The sequence below is a fragment of the Molothrus ater genome, chromosome 16 (assembly GCF_012460135.2).
Source record: "Molothrus ater isolate BHLD 08-10-18 breed brown headed cowbird chromosome 16, BPBGC_Mater_1.1, whole genome shotgun sequence".
Lineage (NCBI taxonomy): Eukaryota > Metazoa > Chordata > Aves > Passeriformes > Icteridae > Molothrus > Molothrus ater.
Genome location: NC_050493.2, coordinates 4,959,735 through 4,984,401, shown reverse-complemented (window position 1 = coordinate 4,984,401; position 24,667 = coordinate 4,959,735). Strand labels below are relative to the sequence as shown.

General features: G+C 50.9%; 1 protein-coding gene across 2 annotated transcripts in view; it reads left to right on the top strand.

Annotated features, from left to right (window-relative positions):
• The window catches only part of ELFN1 (extracellular leucine rich repeat and fibronectin type III domain containing 1), a 104,249-nt gene extending 86,913 nt beyond the window's left edge, over positions 1-17,336 (top strand). For both annotated transcript variants that reach the window (XM_036392621.2, XM_036392622.2), the window contains exon 4: positions 13,672-17,336. In XM_036392621.2, the coding sequence (XP_036248514.1) occupies positions 14,111-16,501 (2,391 nt within the window). In that variant the 5' untranslated portion in view covers positions 13,672-14,110 and the 3' untranslated portion in view covers positions 16,502-17,336. The remainder of the gene's footprint in view (positions 1-13,671) is intronic.
• The last annotated feature ends 7,331 nt before the right edge of the window (positions 17,337-24,667 follow it).

The window sequence follows — 24,667 nt, the reverse complement described above, 5'->3', positions numbered from 1 at the left end:
CTTTTAACCAATTTCTTTTTTACAATATTGGATTGCGTGCTAATATTAGCTTTTTATGGTCGGCACTAGGCAAACTCCACTCCATCAGCGAAAAACAGCTCCTGTGGGCCAATCTGCACCTCCCATTGAGCTGAATGATAGAGGACTGGAACAATATTTTTTGACAGAGCAGTTCCTGTTCAGAGTAGCAGTGGCCATTATGCAAATCGAGCTATAAGAAGTTTAAAAGTCTGGAACCATTATATTTCTTTATTTCATTAACATCAATGCAAGCAGGCAAGTTAATACAACAGGGTGATCCCATTCCAGGGCTTGCACAAAATAGTCCCCCCATCATTTAACAGGACTGGTGATTTCCTCTCCAGGTGCTCCCAGCAGCTGTACTGGGGCACTGAGGCTTTTTTTGCATCATTCAGCTGGGAGAGGGGTGGGTGACAAATGTCTGAGAGCAGATCAGAGCACAGGAATCCTCTGCCTGAGCTGGCAGATGGCTGGGAGGGCCCTGCCCCTGGCAGCAGGCAGACATCCAGGAGGATGGGGGACAAGGAGGGGATCCATTACAAGGGCCTGATTTCCCACTGGGCCTTGGGGATCTGCTCCCCACCTCAGAGCACCTGCACAAAATCTCTTCTGTGGTTTCCCCACCCCTAATTCTCTGCATGGGACATGAGAAACTGCTTGGGCAGAGCTGCCCTGGAGTCACAGAGTGCACAGAGGCAGCATAAACACTCAGGATTCAGGTTTACAGGACAAGGCAGCATCGTGTTAAGCCCACTTCCTCCAGCCCTGGTGCTGGACACACATTTTCCCAGCAGAACAGCAATACAAGGAGCTAAGCACTGATGTAATACAGTGCTTATATGATATGATGCTATATAATATGATGCTAAAAAGATGCTATATATATACACAGACCTTCCCAGCCCTCCCCATCCTCCCTCATGCCCCTCACCTGCACCCCAGCAGGGCACAGAGGCATTCACTAAAGCAGCTTTGCAAAGAACACCCAGCCCACTTTGTGCCCCCTTCAGCTGAGGGTATCAGCACCTCTTTGCAATTAGAAAATTAATACACAGTGCAAGGAAAGGATGGGGCCCAGGGGCTCAGCCCTTCCATTAGAGCTTTAAGGAAGGGAGTGGGTGATTCCTGGTCACCCACAAAAGGCAGCAACCCTGTGAGAAGCTGATTCTTTCCCACACCCTCTTCCTGTCTATAACTCCCACACCCGGCACAGCCACGTGCACACTCACACTTACCTGTTTGCATAAATGTGGAAAATAAAGATCACAGCCTGCCACACTAATGGATCCCAGCACTACCATAGCTCCATTATAAATGGCAATGTCTTGGAGAATTACTGCTAAAGACTCTACCTTTTAGTGTTGAAACTTTTAATTGATTTTAAAATACACGATCAATCACAGTTAATCAAGGAATCATGAAGAAGCTATCGTACACAAATACACAAAGACAGCATATAAACTACAATTAATGACCACTTAAACAATGGGGGGAATGAAAATAGGGTTATTTATTAGTGTTTATGGACAGTAATGGATGAAGCAATGAAGCAGCAGCACAGTGGTGTGTTACAAGCCAAAGTTGGTGATACTTAACACCAAGTGGCCATAAGTGACTCTTCAGTAGATGGGTCAATGGCACAGTTTAGAGAAATCTTTTCCAAGGGAAGAGATGCCTTTCCCCCTACTCTAAGCATTACCACGGCCCTGCAGCTCCTGGTGGTCATCCATCCTGAAGGAAGGATGCAAAAAGCAATTCCTGGGCTCTCACCACAAACCCCATCTCTGTCCTAGGGCCAGTCAAACCTGTCAGGCACAGCTTTGCTCTGGCAGGGGATCCTGTGGTCCCCCAGAAAACACCTCTGGGCTGCCTTCAGCCAAATGCCCATCTGTCACCTGCCAGGGAGCTCTCTAGTGCAGCTAGACAACTCTGGCTTTAGTACTAGGGGGAGAGGTTAAAAATCCAGCTGAGTGCCCTGTCCCACCCTTGGAGAGCCAATTTTGTGTCTCAGGGTGGCAAGCAGCCTGATGGGCCACAGAAGGGTGAGCAGAGCAAGGGCTGGGGGTTATTTAAGCCTGAGCCAAGGACAGTGAGCTCGGGCAGGGCAAAGGAGGTAAATTCCATGGAGGCATCTTGAGGCCCCTGAGCTCTGTCCTTGTCCACAGCTCCAGGTGGTCTGTCCAGGATTTAGTACCAAAGACTATTTTGTCTAAGCTGGCTTTATTCCCACCCACGTAGCCAGAACCTTGCAAGGCCAGAGCCAGGTGCTGCTGAGGCACACACTGACACAATCCCACCTGGGCTGCCTGCAGACCCAGTTTGCCTTTGCTGGGCTGGATCAGGACCTTTCTGTGGCTCCAAGCAGTGCCTGCTGTCCCCAGGGGCAGTCAGAGGCACAGGGGTGTGGCATTCACACAGGGAGCAGCCTTTGCCTTCCAGCTGCGCAGTTTGCAGCTTTGCAACCACAGCTGTTTGGTTCTCTAAATTAATGAGCAGCACCCAGATCCCCTGGCACGTGGAGGCAGTGATGAAACAACTCCTGGTAAGGAGAAGGGGAGAGTCCAGAGGAAAGTTTGTGCTGTTGCACCATTCAGTGCCACCTAACTCCAAAAGACACCACCAGCACAATCCATGTGCTGGAGTCCCTGCAGAAAAGTGGGGACTGTCCCTCCTTCCCTCCTGGGGCAGGGCTGTGGGGATATTCTTGTGCTCAGATCTTTTTGTGGTGAGATGGAAGCCTCATGCTTGAAGGCGGCTGCTTTTAGCACTGGACTCAAACTGCTCTTAGTCATCTCAGATCTCTGGAAGGGAGCTGCCAGCAGGTCAGCCCCCATAGCCACATCTTCCCTGGGGCTCTGGTGGGGGCTGAGGATGCTGCAGCCCCTCTCTCCCAGCCCTGCCTGCCAGCAGCCTCCTTCCCACTGTGCTTGTGCTCGCTCGCATGGATCAATGTCTTCCTCTCCTCCACTCTCTCTTTTATTGCCTTGCAAGTTGGCCCCAGGATGTTTTATCACACCACAGCACATAATACAAATGAAAAACAAAGGGGAAAAGTTTGAATCATTTTTTTAATATATTCATCCCTGTGCTGGGGAACAATGATCTGTCTGATTAAATCCGCATGCCAGAGTTTATTAAACCAGGTTGGCCTCTCGCTTTCTCTCTCCTTTAGGCAGGGACAGGCTCATTAAAATGAGCATACTCTGCTCCCTCCCCAGTGCAATCCTGCCTCACACAGTCCCTGTGCTGCTGCTATCTCAGAGGCATCACCAGGAGCTGATGGATAAGGCTCTGCAGCTCAGTTTTCCCTGGCAGCAGCACAGCAGCCAGGCTGGGGCTTTTTGGCAAAGGGCAGGAAGAGCCTTCAGCCTCACAGCTGATGGGAGCACACACCCAAGGAAAGGCCCCTTAAAATGGGAGGGAGGTGGGGGGGCAGGGCCTGGCCACCTCTCCTGCCCTGCCCCAGTACCTGGTAGCTCATTTAGCTCCTCCTGGGCTCTGTTTCCCATCTGTGAAATGGGTTTCACGGGCACTGCTTCCCCATTAGGATAATTAATGGCTATAAAGCACTTTGGATCCTGCACTAAGAATAAACCCATCAGCAATGACAAGGTGACCAGTGGGCATCTGAGACACTCTTTCCCTGGGACCAGCTCCCTGTGTAGGCTCCTCAGTCTGCCCTCAGCTGCTGTCCCTGCAGCTCCAAATGCCCTTGGGCTGCCTCAGGAGGGTCCCCAGCCCACCCAGTCACCCTCACCCGGAGGCATTTCCAGCAGTGTTTGCTGCAGCTCCTCTTCTTCCTCAGGAGCCCTTCAGAGGCAACCTAAGTCTGCTCCACCCCAGCAATAACAGTGGCTTAGGCCCTGTAATCCCTCCTTTACTTGACTTTGGGTTATTTTGAGCAGGAGATTAAAGGCGATTATCTGCATCACCTGAGATGCTGCACTTTCTATCTCTACCCCCTTTGCTCCATCCCCAGGAGCTCACCCAGGCCCAGGCAAATAAATCCCTCCCTCCTTCCCATGTCCTCTGCCAGGCTCTGGTCTCAGGACAGCTGTCTGTCCGCAGGGTGCTGCCATGTGGTGCTCCATCATCAGCCTTGCTTCCTAGATCCAGCTCCTCACCTGGCCACCCTTGTGTCCTGCCCCCTGAGCCAAGTGCAGAGATGCTCCACAGGGGGGGAAGACAAAGGAGGGCACCCCAGAACTCTGTGGCAGTCATTGGGATGAGTTCTGTAGGCTCCTTGAGGAGGAGGTGGTAGCAGAGAGGATAAAGAAAGTCCTCCTTTGGGCACTATGAGCTTGGCAGGGTGGGCTGGGTTCAGCATCAGATATTTACTACCACAGCTGGAGGGTGGAGAATGATTGTTTGTTTGGGAAATCCCACACTATTAAAAAAAAGTAAATCCAAATAGCACAGGAAAAGAACTGAAAAATGTCTATTCCATGCTCAAGGAGGAATCCCCATCACCTGGCAGCATCCAGCCGTGGGCAGGGAGCTCCTTTCCATGTTCTGGGGACCACGTGCTGCTCTCCAGCTCACTTCACTTGGATTTAGCCAAGCACTTGGTGCTGGTTTGAATCCCTCCCGAACCCTTGCTGAAATCAGCAGCTTCATTAAATGAAGGTCTAAACAAGCAGAGCTATGAGCAGTGACCAGAAATGTTAATTTACCTTCCTTTATGACTGAGAGATGCTCAAACATCCCAGTGGGGAAGAGCAAGAAGCAATTGTTCCCCTGGGAAGCAAACTCCCACACATGGCATCGCAGCAGCGTGTGTGACCTGTGCACACATTCATGGCAAGCTCACACCTTCATGGGCTGTTTTTCCTCATTTCAGACTACACCAGCCTAGAATCCATCTGCCACCCTGGAAATTAATAGCAATCATTAAACAAAAAGAGCTGGCAAAAAGAAGCCTGAGGTGAAAAGCAGCTATTTCTGCCAGAAAAAAAATTAAAACTATTTAGACATACAGAAAGTCATTTATTACTGTGAAGTCCTCCCTCCACCTGGGGTTTAAATCTCATTACAGTTTGTCCAAAACAGATGTTACCCTTTAGCAGTAGATTATTAACAATAAACTCCAATCCTCCAAAGAGGGTAGGTGTTTTGGGTTCACTTGCTTTTTCAGCTTGGGTAACCTCCACAGGAAATGTTTGGGGAAAGGACAGGCAATCCAAACTCTGGCACAGCTCCCTGCTTCTGTTCTCTTGGACTCCAAAGTTTCTTTCCACTCTCCATATCTTCTGGACAAGCAGGGAAACACAGAGGCTCAGAGAGTGGCCACAGACCTGGCTGAGGGGCAGCCAGGATGCAGAGCAAGGGCTTTGTGTGCTAACACACAGCAGCTCCTACTGCTGCTTTCCCACCATCAGTTTGGCGCGTGCCCAGATAAAAACCAGTTTATTTTGTAGTCTAGCATGTGCACAACCCACTTTTTACAAGCTTCTCTGCATCTGGCCACACACTTTTAGGTAGAAGGCTGTTTGGTTGAGCTTTAGGCATGCTGGAAAAAGGAAACCCAGTGGTCCCTCATGCCTGTAGCTGAGTGTCCTCTGTGGGCAGAGATGGGTTTTGCTTGTTCCCACCAGTGCATGGGCATGCTCCAGTGGGAAATCAGGTTTCTCCTGAGAGAAACACACTGCCTGGCACCATGTTTAACCAGCCAAGCCCACTGTGGGGTATCTGTGTTCTGTTTAGATTTAGCATAATAAAGAAACCTGCTCAGGAGTCTAGGAGCCTTTTAATCATGCTGTAAACATAATCAAATGAGACATTAGTATCAGCTCCAAACACATGTGGCCATCTGGCTGTCCAGCCCTCTCCCTGACCATCTCAGGTAGCAGGAGGCACATTCCCAGTGTTCTCCAGGGACACTGCTAAATAGATGTTCTCACAGTGCCTCCCAGCACGCCTGAACCAGCTATTTTGGGACTGTTAGTGGTGAAGCCAGTACCAGCATCTCAGGGCTGCCTCAGAAAACTCTTTTTTCTATCTGTACAAGTTTTCCTGCACCCCAAGGGAAGCATCAAGATTTCTCCTGGGCTATGTATGTCTGTGAGTACTTATTGCTGAATAGAATATTTCCCTTAGCACAGCACATCTCAGGCCTTCAGGCTTCCAGCTTATACCCAGTCCTTTCATGGGGCCCTGAGGGGCCCAAGGAGAGCCCCAAGAAATCAGTGTCCTCACCTCCCTGCAGGTGCAGGGTATTCTTGGGATGGACCTGTTGCACATCCTTTCACGTTGTGTCAAAGGCACGATGGAATAACTGCAGGGGCTCTGCTGGTGGAAGAAATGGCTGTAATTCATGGCTGAAATTAAGCCATTAAAGAGCAGCTGAGGTGGATGAATGCACACAGCCATCTTGTGGACTCTGCCCTCTGCCAGAAGGTGCAGTCCCTGCTGTCTGACATCCCTGTGCCTCCTCATGTGCTAATCTGCACCAGCCCCTCATCCTCTCACTTCTATCCAGGCCACAACATCCCACCACCAGGCTGGGACCACTGGCCCACCTCCAAGATATCCAAATAAGTGGCTATTTTTTCGTAGCCTGGCTGTCTGACCCATGAGGAGTGTCCTATTTAAAAAAATAAAAAATAAAAAGGTGAGTGCATATTTCCACTGCTGAAACATCAGACCCACAGCCTGGTAAACTGTATTTCTGTAGAAACACAGCATCTGTTTGGGTTAGGAGGGCAGGGTTGGAAATGTTGAGGAGGACCTGAGCTGACCTAGGGAAGGGTCTCCTCCCAGAGGGGACACAGGTGAGCTGCTCCAGCAGAGCCACCTGCAGGAGCAGGGCTGTGATGGGGAAGCTCTGCGTGCAAGGTGGTCATGCTTGGTTTCCTCTGCAATGCTGTTATCCTGAATAAACATTAGATTGGTTTTGGAGGGCTGCCCAGATGATCATTAACCTTCTCCTGGCCCATGACAAGAAGCCAGCCTGCAGCACTGAGCTAAAATTAGGCTTGTAGGGCACTGGGGCTTGCCAGATATAGCAAAATCTGGGCAGAAACCCCCTTCAGAAAGTGGATAGCCAGAGGGTCCAGCCTCAAGCTGGGCTTCTCAGCTCCAGAGGAACATTGAAATCACAATGATAACCTGGATTGGAAGAGACATCTGAAAGTCTCCAACCAGAAAAGCAGGACCAGCTTCCAAGGTGAGCGAGTCAGTGAGCGGTTAGCAGAGGTGTTTGCTTACAGAACAGACATAACAATTCCTGTGTGCAGGACACGTGCTGATGGAAGGGTGAATTCTGTTCTGCCTACCCAGACATCACAGATCATGAAGTCCTTCATGAGCTGTGTGTTTTCTTGTCCATCTCTCAGCACTCAGCATTACAGCCTGCCTAGAAACTGTGATGTTGCACAGAGTCCCCTTCACAGGGGAAGGGCAGGACAGAGGGGGAAGTGTTCTACAAATATAACCATAAAAATACCAGAATGAAAAAGACATTTGCACCTCTAAAAATAATTTCTAGCAACTCACCATTTCACAGATCCATCACCGGATTTTCCCCTGTGTAAAAGTGGGTTTTCCCATCTGAGAGGCAAAGGGTTATGCAGGCTTCCTGCAAAAATAAATTAATGAATGAAGGCAGTAAAGCCCTTTTCCAAACAGCAGCAAAGATCTGAGTGAGGATGACCATGCAGGGGAGACAAGGCTCAGCTCAGATTGTCTCTGCTGAGGAAAACCAGCAGCTCCACTTCCCAGCATGGGGCTGGCTCCCTCCATGGCATGGTGCTGGAAAAACATCCTTTGATCTTCAGCACTGTTTACAGGGGAAAAGGGGACTCTTGCTTCCACACCAGACCTCTGCTTTTCCCCAGCCTGCCATCAGCATAACCATCCCATAATGAAGCTGTGATTCAGACTGATTATTTCTAAGGAAAAATCCCATCAAGAAAGTACTAGAGAGGCTTTCTCCCATGGAAACACATCTTTCTTATTGCTAGAGTGGTGCCTGATCAGAGCTCTTACTTCTCTACATTCCCTAAAATGTTTTTCCTCTTCACCTTCCCCTAACTCTGTCTCTCTCATCACATTTCTCAGCTCCTTGAGGGCTCAGCTGCTCTGTCAGGGGCTGGAGCTGATGTTCCAGGGCAGCTCGTGCTGATGTTTTGGAAGGCTGGTTTAATGCACAGGTAGCCCAGCTGGGCTTAAGAGGTTGTTCACCAAGAAGATCATTTATGCATTTACTTAAACTCAGCAGAGGCTTCTGCTCAGCAGCCTACAGCAGCATGAGATAGGGTTGTCATCTCAACAGACCCTGGAAACCAAGCAGCATGAGATGGATGTAAATGATTTCAGACTGCAGCTGAGTAACAGCAGAATAGTCTTATTTTCTGAAATCCCTACAGTTTGTCTTGAAAATGTTGTCATTTTAAACCAGAATTTATCTTGCCATAGAAAAAAGGGTTCTTAAAAATGTTTGTGCAAAGAAGGTTTGTTCTGGCCATTGCCAGGCTGCAGCTCTGGCCTCATCCTGGCTTTGGGAGGGAGGCACAGTGGATTTGAACTAGAGCTCCCCTCAGACACAAAGTTTACTGCTAAACTAAATGGGATTGAATATCAGCTTCCACTAAAGATCATAAATTTTCCAATCAAGGTTAAAATAGGAATAAGCCAAGGAGAGGTTGGCCCCAACACCATACAGAGTGTTGACATACTGATAATGCTAATGTCCCTGTATAGAGACCAAGCATGTCATTTCTCTTTTTTCTCCCAGTGTCTCCCAGAAAAGTTATCTCTTTGCCATCCCTCCCACCTGGATACTTGTCATACATTCTGTGGCCTCCCAGAGTCCCAGTAAAAGCTATCCTGGATGCAATGCTGGGCACCTCTCTCTCTCAGCCTCCCCTTCACCTCTCTGCTTCATTCCTTCTTAATCTCTCCTCAAACCTCGGTGGAAAATATATCTCTTCTCCCTTGCCTGTTTTTCTTAAATAATAAATAATAGCAGGAGAGAGAGTAGAATTGACTGGAGAACTCTATTATCTGACACTGTGAGGCATTTGGGAATAAGGTTGGGAAGCACAAAATGCTGCCTAAGCCCTGTCAGTGAAGGGACCAGGATGTCTGGATATAAAATGAACTTGAATTCTACAGGCCTGAGCATTTTTGTGATCCAGGGAGGTTTTGATTCTGACCAACATCACCCAGCAGGAGTCATGGAGCAAAGACCAGGAGTATGAATGAGGGAAAATCTGCCTGGAAGCCTCCTTTCCCCACCTGCCATATACAGGATGGACATTAGCTATTTACAGGTGATTTCATCACTATTAAAGGTTTCATCTGCCATCTTGGAGCTCTCCAGATTATCTTACACGTAATGAAGAACCAAGGTTCACTTCAAAATCTGGTTTCTGTTAGCCAAATTTTCCCTCCCCTTCTTTTTGAGTGACCAAGCACTCATGTTTCTAATGTAGCACTCCCATTTTCCTCTGGCTCTCTTTGTAGTGGGGATAATTTTTTGATAAAACAGCCCAAGTAGCTGTGAAAGGGGATCTAAGAGAGGCTGGAGATGGAGCAGCTAGGGAAAAGGAAGTTGTGGAGATGCAGAAATGCCAAGGAGAGGAGCACTGCTGTGTGTACACACACACACACACGCATGCGTAATCTTGTGTTCCCTCAGTAAATGTAATCCACGGTTTGAAATAACTCATTCAGTAGAATAACAAAATTAGGAACTGAGTGCCAGCTCTCTTCCCAGCCCCCACAGCTGCTTTGTTTGCTTCCTTGCAGCTGCTGTTCTGGTTTAATTTTCCAAGATGCCATTTGTTGGGAAATGGAAGCAAAAACTTCCCATTCAGCTTGCACTGGTTTTTGAAGCTCCAGCTTTTCCCTTTTCTTTCCACCTCCCTTGCTGTGGGTTTTCAGCCAGGATAAGGATGCTGCTGCTCATCAGGACAGGCTGCAGCCTCAAAATTCCAGCCATCCCTCTTTGCTGCTGGGTTGCTGACAGGGACCAGGGCTGGAGAAGCAGAGATGGGTAGGAGGGGAGCATATCACAGCCAGGGCTGAGGATTAGCAGGGACAAGCATGGATCTGGGCCCCAACAGAGATACTGGATGTCAGAGGCAATGTGCAGGGGGAGCAAGGAGTGAGGGAGTGGTCACTGCCCCTTTGCTGGCCTCTGTTGGCCACAAAAACCCAGCATCATCTCAGTTGGTCAAACCACTCTGCCTCCTGAGAGAGGAAGGAAAGGGAATTGCAGCAGAGTCTTCAGGGCCCAGGGAACTGTGCAGGAATTTCCTGGGTGGCTACCATGGCCTTGTCATGGATATGGCCTGTTGTCATTGTCACCATGGTGCCACACTCTCCAAGGTGTTCTGACTGAGATCAAACCCATCATTCCAAAACATTTCTATTGTTATTCCACACTCTCTTCATTCCCACCTTTTGCTTCATTCTCCAGCAGCAAAAGAAACCCACAAAGTGCCACTTTCCCGGTTGCTTTTGATGAGAGAGTTTTGCTGGTTTATTCCCAGGTTTTCTCAGCTCTGTGGGGGTTCAGAGGACTGGAAAAAGTGGTGTGCAATTGTGTTACCAGGAGAATAAACTCAGGACAACTGGGCAAAGATGAATCAGGCAGGCAGGAGAGTTAAAGCACTAGATCCTTGCAGGATGCTTGGTGCTGGTGCTTGGGCACACACCCACACCCACCACGGGCTGGGATGGAGGCTCTCAGGAGCCAGCAAGATGAACAATTATGCCTTTTGTGCAAAGCAACAAGACCCACTTCTCCACTCACCAGTCATGTCCCGAGAATCTAATAAAAAGGGAGATTAGCCCCTCTTTCCTCTCTCACATCTCCTTAATACTGTCATTTTATTCACACTTTGTAAAGCAAATAAACCAGCAAATTGCTTGCTTTAATGAGCTGAAATTAAACTCAGGCTGCTGATAAAATGCCATTTCTCCTTTCTGTTGTTGGGAAGGACCTGGCTGATAGGCAATGTATGGGAAATAAGAGAAAACATACAGTGGGAGACTTACTGAACGTGTTTGAGTCATTTACTGCTACTCTTCTTCATCCCCAACACCTCCAATTAGATGAGGGAAGCACAAGGGTGCTCTTGGGGAAGGTTATGGGGGATGAGCCTGGCAAGATCTGTGGGGAGTCTGTCTCTGCTCCTTGCTCATGAATGGTCCCACTGCACAAATTTCCTGTGTGAGGAAAAGGCTGGTTTGGCTCTGCAGAGCCTTCCCAAACGCAGGTTTGCCCAGACAGAGTGGTTGGGTCAAAATGGGAGATAGAGGGGACAGAATAAATATTTGCTGAAGAGAATATGCCATGTTCATCCCTTCCTGCTGCCTGTGCTGGGTTTGGCCGGGCTTCCCCTGCCTGCAGGAATCCACAAGTCCTTGGAGGAGAACAGGGAGATGCTGGAACAGGGAAGTGCCACCCCAAAGGGACAATATAAGCCATTGCTTATGGCTCTGCAGGCCAGGAATACCCTCATCCCACACCCTTAGGAACAATGCAGATCCCCACAGGATGCAGGGGGAGCTGGACACGAGGCTGCTCTCTGTGGCAGAGGAGAGCTGGCACACCTAGAGAGAAAGTCTCCACCTGCAACACAGTGGGTGTGCTGGGATTTGCACCCCAACAGGAGGAGCTCAGGGCACTTTGCTTCAGTCTCCCCCCACCCCATGAAGTGCTATCATTATCTCACAGTACTAGAGAGGAGGCTGGAGTGCAGAGAGGTTAATTGAGTTGTCTAACACCAGAGGGATGCAGCAGCAGACTTGTTTCAGTCTGGCACTGCAGCCTGTGTCTCTGTGGGGGTGGCAAGGGGGGGCACTCACCTGCAATCTGCCAGAGAGCACAGTCCCACTTCCCTTCCTTGCTGGCTCTGAGGACTCAGCTGTGTTAAAATGGACTTGCAGGTATTGCCAGAGCATCTCAGGGCAGTGAGAGCACACGGAGGAAAAGGTGGCTGGAAAGTCTCAAAGCAGAGAGTGGATGTGAGAGAAGATCTTGTCATTCATGTAATGGAAACACAATTGTCACCAGGGAACAGACTCACTGGTCACAATCCAACCAAATAAACTGTTTTACTGCTCATTATTACTGGCCTGTTTACTAAGGTATAAACTGAATGGTGGACAGGGGTCTCTGCAGTGAAATATGCTCTCCTTTCCTGCTGGTATTGTGCTGGAAAAGAACCTGGTTTCTTTGGGACAAGGGTCAGAGTATACATCTGCCTCTAAACAATCAGCCCTACACAATTTTCATGTGTGTAGCCCCAAGAACAGTCCAGCATGGGCACCGTAAAATGGTCTGGAAAACTGATTTTGGGTTTATACTATTTTTCAGATTTAATGAAAGAAAATTTAGATGTAAGATGTGGCCCTATCTCCTTCACAACTTCCCAAGAAACCTGCAGTTCTTACCAGCCATATTTCCAAGGAGTGCTGGTGGTGCCTTCCCTGGCTTCTACAGTCTGCCCTTGGACAAGAGAGACAAACAGGGTTCCTGTTCCCAAAAAAGTTCAGAGAAGGATTTTTCTAGATAGGCCATGATGATTTCTCTCCATTTCTGGGCAACTCCATCTCTGCTACAACATCTCACTGCCTAGAGTTCCATTTGGCAGTGGAGATATCCACAGATCATGTTTTCAATATCTTGTGGAAAAGAATGACCCAGGAGATGCTGGTGCTCATGCATTTCCCACTCACCTGTCCACTTTTGCCTTCCTGTTTCCCTAAGAAATCAGAAAAAGAAGTAAGAGCTGTCCATGGAAATTTATGCTTAGTCAAAAATTTAAGGGAAAAAAATGGAAAATGTGAGCCAGAAATGAGTTTCTCTGTGGGGAGTGAGGCTGCTGGAAGTCCCCCAGGTTTGGGCCTACTGAAGACTTTTCCTGGTCTTCAAACAGCTGTTTCTGGCTGGGGAGGCAAGATCTTGTCCCATCCTCTGCAAATGCTCTTGTCATGGCACTGAATATTTGCTGGTTTTCCACACCTCTGCATCATTTCACCTGGGAGGGAAAGCCTTGGAGAAAGGCAGCAAGCCCCCAGCAACAGGGACAAGGGCACTGGGTGGTTCACAATCACACCAGTGGGTTTTGCAAAGGTTCCCAGGAACAGGACAAACATTTGATGCTGGGCTGTATCCCAGATGCCACATGGCAGTGCAGGCAGAGAGACACAGTGTCCCCGACCAGCACCCCTTGTGTGGGCACTGCTGCTGCACACACCAGCACATGAGACAGTCAGGATTCCCCTTAGCAAAACTCTGCAGCATCCAATCTACATCAGAGCCAGTTGTCTAGACTTCATCTGCTCTCAGCAGAGAGGAACAGACACTTCTGGGGCATCACTCCTCTCCTCCTCAGGTAGACACCTAAATAGGTCAGACAAACGGTGCGCTGGATGTGTGTTGGTCTCTCAATTGCCAAAAAAGTGATGCTGGACAAGGGCTCAGAGGGTACCCTCAATGGTCAGTGACCACCTCTCCTTGTGCTGCCAAACAGTGCTGGTGGCAGCCAAATAAACCAAAGGCTCCTCGAAAGGTGGTTGCCAGAATGAGAAGGCGAGTGCCTAACTAAGAGGGGAGTTGGATGGATCTCCAACACCTCTGACTGCTGACTGTCTTTCCTTTGTGCTTAATTTGTGCTTGTGTTTTGTTTTGAGCAGGTGAGCTGGGGGACCCAGCGGGGACAGCCAGACACACAGAGGCACAGGGAGATGGGGACCAGCGCCACGATGTGCAGCAAAAAGAAAACGAGGAGAAGTACTATAAAAAACGAGAGGAAGGCTTGTCTCTAAGCCTGAACAACTCCTCTGCACAGGCGCTTAACTTCATGAGTCCCTCCTCGAGATGCCAGAGGCTTGGTGATGTGGGACCAGCCTCAGCCACCAAGGCCTTGGTAGCAGCCCCTGGCTGCTGGCTGCCGAGTACCGCGGGCACCGAGGTTTGCTTCCTCCACGGACGCTTCCCTCCCGTCTCTGAGCCATGAGGAGAAGGGAGAGGCAAGCAAAGCTGCCCAAGGAGCACTAGCCCACACCTTCCCAGCCCCTGTCCTGTTCCCCGCTTCCAGCAGACCAGGAGCCCTTCTCCGTGCTGCCCTTCCAGATGGCAGGTCGCCGGTGGGCCGCGACGTCAGCCCTCTGCATGTGCGTGGCGGCCGTGTCCCTCCTGCACGCCGGCGGGGTGCGGGCAGACTGCTGGCTCATCGAGGGGGACAAGGGCTTCGTCTGGTTGGCCATCTGCAGCCAAAACCAGCCCCCCTACGAGTCCATCCCCCAGCAGATCAACAGCACCATCGTGGACTTGCGGCTGAACGACAACAAGATCAAGAGCGTGCAGTACGCCTCGCTCAGCCGCTTCGGCAACCTGACATACCTCAACCTGACGAAGAACGAGATCTCCTACATCGAGGACGGTGCCTTTTCAGGACAGTTCAACCTCCAGGTGCTGCAGCTGGGTTACAACCGACTGAGGAACCTCACCGAGGGCATCCTCCGGGGCCTGGGGAAGCTGGAGTACCTCTATCTCCAGGCCAACCTCATCGAGACCGTCACCCCCAATGCCTTCTGGGAGTGCCCCAACATAGTGAACATTGACCTGTCCATGAACAGGATCCAGAGACTGGACAGCAACACTTTTCGGGGCCTAAACAAGCTCTCTGTCTGTGAACTCTACAGTAACCCCTTCTACTGCTCCTGCGAGCTGCTGGGCTTCCTGCAATGGCTGGAGGCTTTCACCAACATGACACGCACCTACGACCGGATGCAGTGCGACTCCCCGCCCGACTACATGGGCTACTACTTGTTAGGCCAAGGCCGGACTGGCTACCGCAATGCTCTGAGCATGCTCTCTTCCCTTTGCACTGGTGGCTCCTACACTGTGATCCCTCGTTTTATCCCCCCCAGGTACCAGGTGACCACGGTGCCCTCCGAAAGCCCCTGCTCCGAGGAGGAGTGCTCCTCCGGCGACGGCACGACGCCGCAGTTCTCCCTGTTCACGCCCATCGGTGAGACCGAGGTGCGCCCCAACATCCAGGTGAAGCACCTCAACCACAACTCGGCCGTCCTCACCGTGCAGATCCCCTACCCCTTCAGCAAGATGTACATCCTCTCCCAGTTTGAAAACGGCTTCTCCTCCATGATCACCAAGCTCAGGAAGAAGGAGGAGAACATCACCGTGAGCAACCTAGTAGCACAAAGAGATTACACCTACTGTGTAGTCTCTGTTCACCAGTACTCCAAGTACAACCACACCTGCGTCACCATCACCCCCACCAGACCCAACCGCAAGGAGCCGGTGCCCACCCCTTCCACTGCCACCCATTACATCATGACAATCCTGGGCTGTCTCTTTGGCATGGTGATTGTCCTGGGTGTGGTGTATTACTGCCTCCGGAAGAGGCGCCAGCAGGAGGAGAAGCACAAAAAGGCTGCCGGCAGCATGAAGAAGACCATCATCGAGCTGAAGTATGGGCCAGAAATGGAGACCACCAGCATCACCCAGCTGTCCCAGGGACAGATACTGGGTGGGGAGACAGTGACCCGCATCCCCTACCTGCCTTCTGCTGGCGAGGTTGAGCAGTACAAGCTGATTGAGAGCAGCGAGACCCCCAAGGCCACCAAGGGCAACTACATGGAGGTGAGGACAGGTGAGCAGCCTGAGAGGAGAGACTGTGAGCTGTCCCTGCCGCCAGACACCCAGGGCTCTGTGGCTGAGATCTCCACCATTGCCAAGGAGGTGGACAAGGTGAACCAGATCATCAACAACTGCATCGATGCCTTGAAATCCGAGTCCACCTCCTTCCAAGGGGTGAAGTCGGGGGCGGTCTCCACGGTGGAGCCTCAGCTGGTGCTCTTGTCAGAGCAGATCCCCAGCAAGCACGGATTCCTTTCCCCCGTCTACAAGGAAAGCTACAACCACCCTCTCCAGCGACACCACAGCATGGAGGCGGCCCCCAAACGCTCCAGCACCTCTTCCAGTGGCTCCATACGGAGCCCCAGGTCCTACCGCTCCGAGGGATCGGGCCACAAATCCGAAGCCAAATACATCGAGAAGACTTCCCCCACCACCGACACCATCCTCACTGTGACGCCGGCCGCGGCCATCCTGCGGGCAGAGGCGGAGAAGATCCGCCAGTACAGCGAGCACCGGCACTCGTACCCCAGCTCGCACCCGGGGGAGCAGCACGACAGCATGGGCGGGCGCAAGCCCTCCATCCTGGAGCCTCTGACCCGCCCTCGCCCCAGAGACCTGGCCTACTCCCAGCTCTCGCCTCAGTATCACAACCTGAGCTACACCTCCAGCCCAGAGTACACCTGCAAACCCTCGCACAGCATCTGGGAGCGCTTCAAACTCAACCGCAAGCGGCACAAAGACGAGGAGGAGTACATGGCAGCCGGCCACGCCCTACGCAAAAAGGTCCAGTTTGCCAAAGACGAGGATCTCCACGACATCTTAGACTACTGGAAGGGCGTCTCTGCCCAGCAAAAGTCCTGAGTCCTCACACAACTCGTGACTTAACACACTAACTGGACCAAAAGAAATCCGCAGCAGCTATTTTTATTCAGACTGTCTTTGAAACAAAATAAAAATTAAAAAAAAAAAAAAGAGTCGATAAAAAAAATTAAAAGAGAGAACAAATAATGAAAAAATCTATAAATATTCTATATAATATATTCAGTGAGATATTAAAATGTCCTCACGTTGGTGAGACATGCACCAAATTTGAACACAAACTTTGCAAACAAACAAACTGTGGAGTGGGAAAAAAACAAAAAAAAGTTTTGTTTCATTTTGATTTTTTAAAAAAATATATGAAAAAAGAAAAAATTGAATATAAAATGAAAATGAAAGAGCGGGCAGAGAGCTGAGGTCTGGCGTTTTCCAATATTGCATTGCATGAGTCCCTATTCCGTGATTTTGTGGATTCTTTGTGAACAGTTTGTGTTCTTCCTTCCTTCCCTTCCAAAATCAACAGCGACAAAAACAGCAACAAAAACCAAAAAGAGACCAGAAGGAGCTCCATCTTTTGGGCTGTTTTTGCAAACGGAGTCTTCCAGTTTAGACTTTTACCCGGTTGAAGGCCCGTTCACATTTTCACTCACTAAGAGGTTTTACCACACATTGCATTGTAAACCGAAGTCGTTAATTGTACAGAGAAAATTTCTATATTTGCAATGTTTGCTGTATAATGAGAGAGAGAGAGGAGAAAAAAACAATACTACATCTACTAAAAAAAAAAAAATATATATATATATATCTATATTCACCTGTTTGTACCAGGTTTTAATCATGGATTTTAGAGAAAGAGATGGAGTTTTATTTGAAGGACTTTTTTGTTGGTTGGTTGGTTGATGGGATATCTTTTGGAGGGGGGAGTGTTTGGATTTCTAAGTGTTTTGTTTTGATTTCTTCCACCAATTTTCTGTGTCCAAGTGCTCATCACTTCCAAGTGCATTGAAGAAAAAAGGCTCACACCCAGGAAAATAGAATCCCTCACCTTATTCCAGGTGGGAGGAACTGGGAAGGGGATGAGAAGTGAAGGGCTCTTGGCTGAGCAGGTGCCACCATGCAGTGGGGTTTCTCCTGCAAATCAGAAGTTATTGGTCTCTGCCCCTAAACAGATGTGTCTGGGCAGTGGTGGCCCTTGGGACTGGCCTCTGAAGGGTGGATTATCCCCCCACTTTCAGGATGGGGAGCCAGTGATGGGTTAGAGCACAAAGCCTCTTGCTGCTCTGCGGAGAAGGAGAGAAGGGAGGGGTGATTTTGTTTTTGAGGTTAAAACACTCAGCATTTACAGCCTGCCCCATACTGAGACACCCTGGGGAGCCCCTGACCAGCCCCTGGCACTCTGAGACTGGAGGGGAAGGGGATGGCTCTGTGTCCATGGGTCCAGCCAAGCAGCCACGTGCCCCTCAACCATTGCTGCCCAACACTGTTCCAAGACTCCACAGCTTTTTGACCCACATCTAAAATACGCACATGAGGTGAGAGGGGAGGTGTTGAGACCATGAAGGCACTTCCAGGCCAAAGGACACAACTTTGTCCTGATCAGCGCCAGCTGAGTCACACCCACCCATGACCAACAAAAAGTGCAAAAAGTGAGGGTCAGAGAGCTGCCCTGCTCCCAGGTGGGTTGTGTGGGAGCCCAGGGAGCCAGCACAGTGAGGTGAGGTGCTAAGCTCCCCAGATGCAGCCCTCTGAGGCCCTGCTGCTTGCCGGAGTTTTTTCCCTTGCATCCTGCTCACAAGTCGCTTTGGATGGACATCCTAAGTCCTGATGGATGAGCACTAGGGCCCAGGAGCAAACCATATCCCATCCTGTTATTTCAATATTTCAGAGTGATTTTGACAGGTATTCTTGCAAAAGGTTATGTTTGTTCAGAAAGGAGCTGAGCCAGGAAGACACAGAGCAGGCTGGGAAGTGCACGAGTTCATTCCCCGTGGTTATTTGTGTAGACAACAAACCATTAGCAGGATTTCATAATAAAAGGCAGGTAATTTCTCCAGGAATGCATTCACTCTTCCTCCAGCTCCTGCCCACAGCACGGAGCTTCCCAGGGCTGTGTCCTGCTCACCAGGCAGTGAACAGGACCCCGAGGGGGAGTTGGGGCTCACCCCTCTCTTGTTGAGTGCCTCATGGCAGATCCCTGCCCAGATCTCAGCTCCAGCACCTGGACCAAAGCAAACCTTTCAGCTGGAACAGCCTTTCCTTGCAAAGCCTGAGCGCCTCCTCACAGGACCGCAGAATGTTTTGGGTTGATAGGAACCTTAAAAGTCATCTAGGATTATAAAATAAAAAGTCATCATCATTTAGTTCCTGCTCCCCAGCCATGGGTGGGGATGCCACCCACTGAGTCATGTTGCTCAAGGTCCCAACCAGGAGAAATAAGAGTTGTTCAGCAAGGATGGATGATGGAAACAGTGGTGAGGCCTCCTAACACTGTTTCATGGTCTCACAGGATTCCTTATCAAGAGGCTGGGGTGGTCCAAGGTGATGGCAGCTCCTGAGTTCATTTGGGCTCAGATGCTCCAGTGCTGACAGTCACTGACAGACACCCAAAGAACCCCCTCAGCTGATCTCTGCATTGAGACCATTCCCACACCAGTCTGGAAAAGGGTCCAGGACCATCTCCACGGGACTGGGAGCAATGGCCCAGCCAGTGCAGGGTGAGGCATCACTGTGGAGGCAGCAGCCAGCTCAGCTCTTTAGCTGGGGCCAATAATTTTGCTTCTCTGCCTCTGTTTCCTCCTCTGGAAATGCTTCCTTGTGGCATTGAGGGCACAGGCTGGCTGGGGAGGCTCAATTAATTAATTGGCTGTCTGTGAAGCCCATTTAGCTCCTAGAATAAAAGCTGCTATCGAAATGCAAAGCTGTTAGTGGTGTAAAACAGCAGGGCCAGATGAAATCAAAGCCTGATTCTGTTTTCACACCAGGATTTCACTGGTGATAAACCAACAGAGACCGACAGGAATGTGATACAGCAGTGCTGGCCTTTCTAAATTAAACACTTCCCACATGCAAACGGTCTGCAACTGGAAAAAAGGAGAATTAGAAAAACTCCAGGCCCTTCTACCTCCAAGGCATCTCTAAGGCATCACCCAGTACCCCATTGCTGGTGGGGCCTCACCACAGGTCTCAGATGGCTCCTGAGCTGCTGAGCACCTTCCAGCACCTTGCCCTCCCTCCAAAGCAAGGTGCAGCCCTGGCAGCCACGCTTCACATCCCTTGGCAGGAGATGCCATAAAATGAGCTCTGAAAAAAGCCAGACAAGAAAAGGGAAGAGGTTCCACTGTCCCCAGGGCCACCACCCCATGGATGAGCCCCAGGGCTGGCTCTGCACAGGGGCTGGAGAGCTCTGTCCACAGCAGCTTCCATCCCTCCAAGGCAGCTGCTTTACAGACCCCTCTGGGGACAGAGCAGGGGTTTCATCACCTGTGACCTGCTGGCTGTTTTTGTTCTTTGTTTTGTCTCCTGTTCAACCACCAAAGCTCTCAAGCTGCTTCTGCAAAGAGAGCTGATACCTTGTGCAGCCAGGCTGCTCCTGCTGCCCCAAACTCATCCAAAGGAAGAGGGCTCCCCACCAAGCTGAAAGGAGAGGGTACAGGAAAGGCATGTTGCAGTGAAGAGGAGGGGAACCAAGGGGAACCTAGGGGAACAAAAATCACAGTTCCCTGCAGTACAGCCATAGCCCTGGGGCCACGTGGAAATGCATTCTCCTGATGCCCTTTCTGTGCCCACAGAACTGCTGTTGTCTCAACAATCTGCCTTCAAGGGCAAAACCAAGGCAGCACTAAAAATCCTTCCTCTGATCCCTGCCCAGCACCCCAGCAAGGACAGCCTCTGGCTGGAGGGTAAATCCAAGCCCACATTACCCATGGCTCAGCCCTCACCATGGCCCAGAGTCAGAAAAGCACCTGCCATGTGGTACAAAGCCTGTGTGGCATCTAGAGCCTGGATATTATTTAAAAACCTGTAAATCAGGAGAGAAACATCCCATTATACAGACATGCACTATTTAAGGCCAGGATTCCTGAGGGCACCTGCCAGCCCTGGTGTGCACATGGGGTGTGTCCATCTGTTCCAAAGCATGGCCTGTGGGAAGGGGCAGGTTCACAGACAGAGCAGGGAGCAGCAGGACAGCAAAGCACTTGCGAGGGGAGCTGGGGGCTGCCTCCAGAGCTGGTGGGTGTTGGAGGTGTGAACTGCCCCCTCCCCTCCCTGCCCAGTATTTGAGCCTCCTGATGGCTTCAGCTGAGTTTGCCATGAAACCAGGTGCAGATCCCATGGGAGGGGTCTGTGCAAAGGGGCCCAAAGAAGGGAAGGTGCTCCATGCACCACCCTGACCAGACAACAGCCAGACTTCATTGGCTCTGCTCAAATGAGGCCTGCAGTGACCTGCAGTGCTTCCTGGGGCTGCCAGGGAGCCGTCCCTCTCCCAGCCCCACTGATGCTTATGGATCTGCCCATGCATGCACACCTGGGTGATGCCCAGGGCCGCTGCACAGCCAGAGGCAGAGCAGAGCCCAGCCAGCTCCTGCATGTCCCTCACTCCCAGCAAGCTCAGCCAAGTCCCCTCTGCCCATTTCTGAGGTCAGTCCTTCCCTCAGTCAGGGCTGGGTCCTGGTGAACCGAGAGCCCCAAACTCCTCCCGGTGGCTCTGCAGGGTCGGGAGCTGCACCCAGCCCGGGCAGGCGCTGCTGCAGCCGAGCTGTGCAGCAATAAATCAGCTCCCTGGCAGGAGAGGGGGGCAGCAGGGGTGGAGGACAGTGTGCTGCAGGTGGCCTTGTGCTTTGGGAGAGGAGAGGCCCGGGGAGGAAGCGGAGGGATAGGATGGGATGGGATGGATGTGGAGAGGCTGGACCGGAGCCAGGAGCGCGGATCGATGGGGGTGATTGAAGCCAGCACACACTGCGTTGGGATATTTTTAGCACAGCCAGCAGAGCAGGAATTTGGGAGCCCAAGTCAGAATTTATTTGCATCTGTGAGTGCTCGTCAGGGGGAGGACCAACACCAGCACCCAGCAGAGCCCTGCTGCACGTTTTGGGACCTGCTCACCTTGGGTTCGGCTCCTCCTGGGTGCACAGCGTGTCCCTCTCCTCTGCAGGGCCCTGTGGGGACAGGGACAGTGACACCCCCCCAAAGCTTGGAGCTGTGAGCACGTGAATGCACACGGACACAGGATGGGGACAGAGCAGAGAGGGGAGGGGATGGACTTGAGGGGATGAAGGGTTTATTTGGGGAAAGCATTGATCCTACCTTAAATGCAGCACTGCCATGGCCAGGCAGGTGTGGACTTCAGAGGTGCCCCAGCCTCTCCTCCAGCCCCTCTCTCCCATTTTCCTCACTTTCCACCATGGGCCCTGGGGCAGTTTTTCTGGGTAAGTGTTCTGAGATTAGATTGATCTCCAGAGAGAGGAATATAGCACATTTCATTTCCTTCACCTCCAACCCCCGATGCCAGCAGGGCCCAAGGCACTGAAGATGGTGAAGGTGCTGGTGGGCACGGCCAGTGCTGCTGGAGAAACCAACCCAACTCCTTGGCTTGGAGCAGCGACTTTGGCTTCACCTGAATTTACTTAGGCTCCAATTTTTTGCATCTCCTCTGTGTCACTGCTTCTGTTTTACCCCTCTCAGCCAGCTCACCAGCACCACCAGAAGGGTGGTAGAGAATATACAAATACTGCCTTGAGAGTTTTGTTCATTTCCCACTTTTCCCCAGAACTTAATGGAGGGAAACCATTTGATCCAGAGTGAAGGCAGTTTTCCGGACTCAGTTTCTTCTGTGCAAGGGATAAGAAGACACAGAAGTACCAGGGATGTGGATTTCATCACGTGGGGAGTAGCCAAGCAGGATGTCAGTTTTTACTTTAGTTTTGCTGCTCTTTCCTTTGGTTCAAATTGGATGTGAACATGGCTGTATCCATCCCTCTGCAACCTCCCTGTCCCTGCAGAGTAACCTGAGGAGCCTGCCAAGTCTCCAAGTTTGTGTGAGTGCCTTTTCAATAATTCAGAGGGAATGTTAATCACAGGCTTGTGCTGTTGTTCCTGTACGAGCTAGATCCCTTCTCACATCCCACCAACATCTGTTTTTTCACAGCTCAGCTGTCTGGCAATAGCCATTTGCTGCTCACCTTTACTTGCCTTGCCATTAAAGAGCTCATTAATGCACTCCATCCTTGCTTTCTTTGGGACAAAAAGATTTCCATTTCTGTCTTTTATCAGTTTTCACACGGCTTACATCCTGTCCTCCCTTCACCATGCAGTGCCCTTTTCTAATGAGCTCTCTCCTGGTCTGTCTCATCCATTAAGATCTGTGAGTGTTGTCCCCTGCATTGTCTTGCTCATCTCCTGGGCTCTGCTCTGGGTCCATCATATTCCTCAGTGTTTTCAGCTGTGAAAGGAAGCAATCAGCCCCACACACAGCATCCACATTTCCTCCCACCTCATTTCCTTTCCTAGCAGGCCTCCAGTCCGGCTGATCCCAGCCTTGACAGGCTCCTCCATCCTTGCAGAAGCCCCTGGCTGGCTTCACCTGCTCTATAGAAATCTGATGGAATGCCTCAGTTTGTGTGTGGTGCCTGCAGCTTGTCTCTGCCGGGGGCCTCTTGAATCCGTTCCTCTCTCTCAGCATTGCTTTTATGCAGCAGAGCTCTCCTTGGGCATCTCCTGCCTGGCAATCAAGAGCTCCCAGCCCATCCAGATGCAGGAGGCCTCTCTGGGTACTGCTAAAGCTCCTCTGTGCTCTCACAAGTAAACACTGGCACTCTTCATGTGATGCAGCTAAATTAATTAATCTTGCTCCACCACATTTGGAGCCTAGACACAAAGGTTTCCATTCCCCAAAGCTGGAGCTTAAAGTCTGCTTGTCCCAGAAGTTCCCTCCTGCCCCACCTGGGATTTGTGCTGCAGTGAGATTGGAAGAGTGGCAGCAGAGCAGCTCTTGGGAGTGGCTCCAAGGGGCTGGCAGAGCCAACAACCCCCTGGAAAAGTGGCCATGGGCACAAACCATCTGCCACCATCCAGCTGAAGCAGCCTCATGTGTCCAGCTCAGCTTAGGCTGATAAAGAGCTTGTGTGCACAAACCCAGTTGGGTTTTTTCCCCAGCCATCTCAGGTGCTGCAATTTATTACCTCTCCATACAAACCTTATCTCACTTTTATCCTCAGATCATTCTGGCTGTAACAACACTCCCACCCACCACAGAGGTTGCACACACACATCTCTGCCTAGGAAATCCCAGGCAGGAGCACAGCAGTCCCGAGAATGACAAACCCTTCATGACCTGACATCTGACAAGCCCTGAGCTGCTCCACAGCTGCCTCCAGCCTTGCAGGGTGGCCACAGCTCCTAAAAGAGCACTGCAGACACCAGGGCTGTGGGTATGGAAAGGCAGGAGGCTGGGGAGGGCAGGTGCCTGGTATGGCCTCTCCAGAGCTCACAGCCAGGGAGGACAGGGAGGGGTGGGCTGGCTTCTGATCTCCCCCCATCTCACACTTGGGTCCTGAAGACCAGACATGTCCCAGCAGAGCTGTCAGGAGTGAAGAAACAGAGATGGAGGTGTTGGAGCAGAGCTGGGAGCTCCAGAAACCACCTGAGATGAGGAAACACTTTTGGATACAGTTGTGAGGCTCTTCTGGCTGAGGTGACCGAGAAGTCCCTGGCCCAGGGTGGCCTTGGAGAACAGCACACCCAGAAGAGCCCACCTGTGGCTGTGAAGGATTGGTCCATCCATCTCTGAAGCTGCCAGGAGATGGATTCACCCACTGGTGTGAAGGCTGAGCCAGTCCCCCTTGTCTGCAAAGCCACAGACGTACACGGGTGGAGATCCAGGTCTGAGGAGAGAGATCTGCTGGAAGCACAGCACAGAGCCCTCACAAAGAAGAAGAATAAACCAAAACATCACAAGATGCCAGCAAGTGGGAGGAGACAGCTTATCCAGGGAGCTAATTTAGCTGGAAGGAAATGGGAAGGATGCAAGATGTTCTCTTATTAGGAAAGAAAAGCAGCATGCAAGAGCAAGGAACCAGAGGTTGCAGTGCCTGACAGAAAGTGATGTGGATGCATTTGAGTTTAAGAAGCCAGAGCAGAGCTGGGGCAGATTCTGGACCCAGAACAAAGGCTGTTTCTACCCAAGCTTGAGAGGCAAAGGTTAGGATGAGA